The sequence below is a fragment of the Dipodomys ordii genome, unplaced genomic scaffold (assembly GCF_000151885.1).
Source record: "Dipodomys ordii isolate 6190 unplaced genomic scaffold, Dord_2.0 Scaffold186, whole genome shotgun sequence".
Classification (NCBI taxonomy): domain Eukaryota; kingdom Metazoa; phylum Chordata; class Mammalia; order Rodentia; family Heteromyidae; genus Dipodomys; species Dipodomys ordii.
In genome coordinates this window covers 1500549-1504555 of record NW_012267402.1, presented here as the reverse complement: position 1 = coordinate 1504555, position 4007 = coordinate 1500549, and the positions used below count along the sequence as shown (strand labels likewise).

Here is a 4007-nt window from a genome sequence, read left to right as displayed (position 1 = left end):
GCCTCAGCGGGACGCTCCCGGGAGCAGCGGCCGCCGGGAGCCATGACGCGCACGCCGCGGCTAGGCCCGGGGGGAGACCCCCCCGGTCGTTTTCAGGGACCTGCTCACCTCTCGAGGCGACGGGGCGGAACCTTGCACCGAAGCGATGTACCGCTCCACGTCGGCCTTGCTGCGCCTCATCACGCCGCCAACCCGGCTCCCCGAGGGCGGGAGGCCGGTGCTGGGGCCAAAAACGGCCGCGGCCTCCGGGAGCTAAGCGCCTTGAAACCCCGTGACGCAGCGCCGTTGCCGGCGGAGGCGCGAGCCAGCGTGCGGACGCGTCATCACTGAGCGCCAAACCGCCGACGCGAGCACTTCCGCCGCGCGCGAGTGCGCGTGCGTGCTCTATACAAACCCACGAACCCCGCCCAGAGCTCGTGCGTTGGTAGCTCCGGGTCAAATTGGAGGCAGTCGGGCCTCTAGGCGTGGCCCGCGGCCCAGGACCTCGCGGGAACATAGGTTTCACCTCCAGGTTTTGATCGCGCGGCGTCGCGGGAGTTCCAAGCAAGCCATGTGTATTAGCGGGCGTATGTGGAACGACTTTCTCCGAGCGTTTCGCCAAACTGTGACGGACACGTCTGAATACGAAAAGCATACGAATAGTTGCGCGGAACTCACAAGTGCATAATAAAAAGTAGGCTATAAGAACGATGCTTTTACTATTATAATAGAAAAATGTACAACTATCCTCACCTGCCCCCCCCCCAAAAGCTGAACTGAACCTACTAAAAATATTAACGGTAATGGTCTCAGGATTTGGGGGACGTTTTCTAAATCTTCAAAAATATCTCTATTTGGAATTTATTTATTTTTAATTTTTGCCAGTCGTGGGGCCTGAACTCTGGGCCTGGGCGCTGTCCCTCAGTTCTTCAGCTCAAGGCTAGCGCTCTACCACTTGAGCCACAGTGCCACTTCCTGCTTTTTTTCTCTTCGCTTATGTGGTGCTGAGGAATCGAACCCAGGGCCTCAGGCATGCAAGGCAAGCGCTCTACCACTGAGCCACCTTCCCAGCCCCAGAATTTAAATTTTAAAATAATTTAAAACAAGGCTTATCTAAAATATTTTCCATGGTAAGGACAGTTTAGACTTAAAAAGGTCATGTATGTGCACATAATCCACGATCAAAATATCAAGTAAAAATATATTAACATTTTAACTGGAAATTTGGGGTGTTAAGGTTATGTGATGTTTATTAATTTTGTTTTTCTGTATTTTTCAACTTTACTGAAATAAGTTAGGTCCGGAAGCCTGAAGCCTGACAGAAGTGACTCCATGTTGTCCCCGGAGAAAAAAGGCTGACCCCCAAACAGTTGTATGTTTAGCAGGTTCTGCAAAAAGTTGTTTGCTCAGCAGGTTCAACCAAAAAAAAATTTTTTTCCCCAAATGTTCCAGGCACCCAGTATTCTGGGAAGTAAGTCTAAATTTACTGATAATGCTCAGTTTTGCTTCTATATAACCTTTACACAAAAAAGGAAGGAAGGAAGGAAGGCCTTCATAGATTGCTAAAAAATAAAATAAAAATAAATAAAAATGCAGTTTCTGCCTTTAAAGAACTAACTGAACTATCTCAGAACTTCATGATTTGGGAAATCTATGCCTCTCTGCAGTTGAGTTGCTGGCCTTTGCAATAAAACTCCTATAATTTGGCTTATTAATTGTGGTGTCCTTTGTTTTCTCGCCGATTGGGCTACAACCCTACAATGAACAAGCACTGCCTTTATAAAGATAGAAAAATAGCATTTATTTTTGTTTTATACGTCATATTGGATGTCAATAACAAAAAGGAAAAGATTATTCTGAAATTTCCAGGGTGACTGAAGTAATAGGATTAGCAGAAATAACATGCCAAATTAGAATTTGAGTTGAAAAGCCCTATTTTAGGTAGTTATGTATTTTTATATATGAGATAAGAACCACAATCATGCTAATAAACACATCCTTCATTGCACATACTTAACTGAGGGAAGTGTATTTAGAAGATTTAAAATATACTCTTGGCAATTTTCAAGATTATTCAAGCCAAACCAGACATCAGTTATTCATACCTGAAGTCCTAGCTACTTAAAAGGCTGACATCAAAGGATTGTGGGTTGAAGCCAATCAAGGAAGAAATAACTATAAAACTCATCTCCAATTAACCAGCAAAAAGCTGAAAGTAGATGTGTGGCTCAAATGGTAGAGCACCACCCTTGAGCAAAAAGGCTAAGAGGGGGAAACCCTGAGTTCAAGCCCCAGTACTGGCGCACACACACACACACACAGAACTAACTAGTCACTGTGATGTACAGTAGATCTCAGACATCTTCACTCTCTCTGAAACTTTACATCCTTTGAGTAGCATCTTTCATTCCATCCACCACCATCAGCCCATGGCAACAGCAAGAGTTTGACTTGTTTAGAATCTATATACAAGATCACACAGTATTTATTTGCCCATGTCTGGCTTATTTCACTTAGTATATATAAGTCTATCCATTTGGTGGCAAAAGACAAGATTTAGTTTTTTTTTCTTTTTTTTTCTTTTGAAAATACTGTACAGAGAGAGGGGTTACAATTACATGGGCAAGATAATGAGTACATTTCTTATCAAGCATTGTAGCCTCCTCCCTTGTTTCCCTTTCCCATCCCATCCTCTCCCCACCCCCCTCCCCCACTCAACCCTCCTCCCCCTACTACCAAAGTTCTAAAGTTTGTTTTCGACATAAGGACTTGTAGGACTTGTGCTTCTCATTGTTGCAATGGGTCCACCTATATCCCTAGTTAAACAATTTGTTTTTCCCCTTCCCCTCCACAAATTATACTGACATCAAATACAGTGAAAGCAGGGGTTATACCGTGGGTGAGGGGCATACAAAGCAACAAAGAAATAATCTTATAAATGTGATAGAAACAATTGCATGAAAGAAAAAAACATTTGAGTACATATCTTAGGGTTCATTTCACCTAACATGAACTTCTGACCTTTTCTGCTTGAAAAGACAAGATTTATTTTTTAAGCCAAGTAATATGTGTGTGTGTGTGTGTGTGTGTGTGTGTGTGTGTGCTGTGTATGCGACACTTCCTTTTACCGCCCATTCATTCACCAATTACCTATCTTGCAGTAAACATGGGAATACAGTTACCACTTCAACATATTTCATTTCCATTAGGTATACATCCAGAAGGATTGCTGGATCATATGGTATTTGTAACATCTTGAGGAATCTCCACAGTTTTCCATTGTTTTAATTTATATTTTCCACAATAATCAAGGATTCTCTTTCCTTCTTTCCTCTTTCTCTCCCTTCCTTCTTTTTTTCCTCTCTCTTTCTTCCTTTCTCCCTCTCTCCATCCACCTCCCCATCTTTTCTCTCTTTTTTTGTGTGTGCTGGTCCTGGGTTTGAACTAAGGGCCTGGGCACTGCCCCTGAGCTGCTTTTGCTCAAGGTTAGCGCTTTACCACTTGAACCACAGATCCACTTCTGTATTTTGTGTGTATGTGAGATTAGAGGTAAGCGACTCATAGATGTTTCTGCCCTAGCTGGCTTGAACAGGGGGCCTACTGAGTAGTGCTTGGCAGACTTAATTTCTCACCCAAAAGAACTATTTGCCCTTTTTTTCTTTTTTTTTTTTTTGGTCAGTTGTGGGGCTTGAACTCTGGGCCTGGGTGCTGTTTCTCAGCTCTTCAGCTCAAGGCTAGCACTCTTATCACTTTGAGCCATGGCGCCACTTCCAGTTTTCTAGTGGTTTATTGGAGATAAGAGTCTCACAGATTTTCTTGCCTTGGCTGGCTTTGAACCTCGATCCTCAGAAGAGATCTCAGCCTCCTGAGTAGCTAGGATTACAGGCATGAGCCACTGGCACCCGGCTATTTGTCTTTTTTATAAAAGCTATTCTAAAAGGTATGCATACCTTTTAGATTTAAATTTGCATTTTCTGCTGATTAGTGATGATGACTACTTATTGCTATAACTTTTGATCAAGTGTATA

At 43.4% G+C, this 4007-nt stretch overlaps 1 protein-coding gene across 5 annotated transcripts in view; it reads right to left on the bottom strand.

The window, feature by feature from the left end:
• The window catches only part of Ranbp2 (RAN binding protein 2), a 61991-nt gene extending 61714 nt beyond the window's left edge, over nucleotides 1-277 (bottom strand). For 4 of the 5 annotated variants that reach the window (XM_013034270.1, XM_013034272.1, XM_013034273.1 and 1 more), the window contains exon 1: nucleotides 109-266. In XM_013034270.1, the coding sequence (XP_012889724.1) occupies nucleotides 109-180 (72 nt within the window). In that variant the 5' untranslated portion in view covers nucleotides 181-266. Of the gene's footprint in view, nucleotides 1-108 lie in introns of all 5 variants that reach the window. The other variant, XM_013034274.1, reaches the window with a different exon arrangement.
• Between the last annotated feature and the right edge of the window lie 3730 nt (nucleotides 278-4007).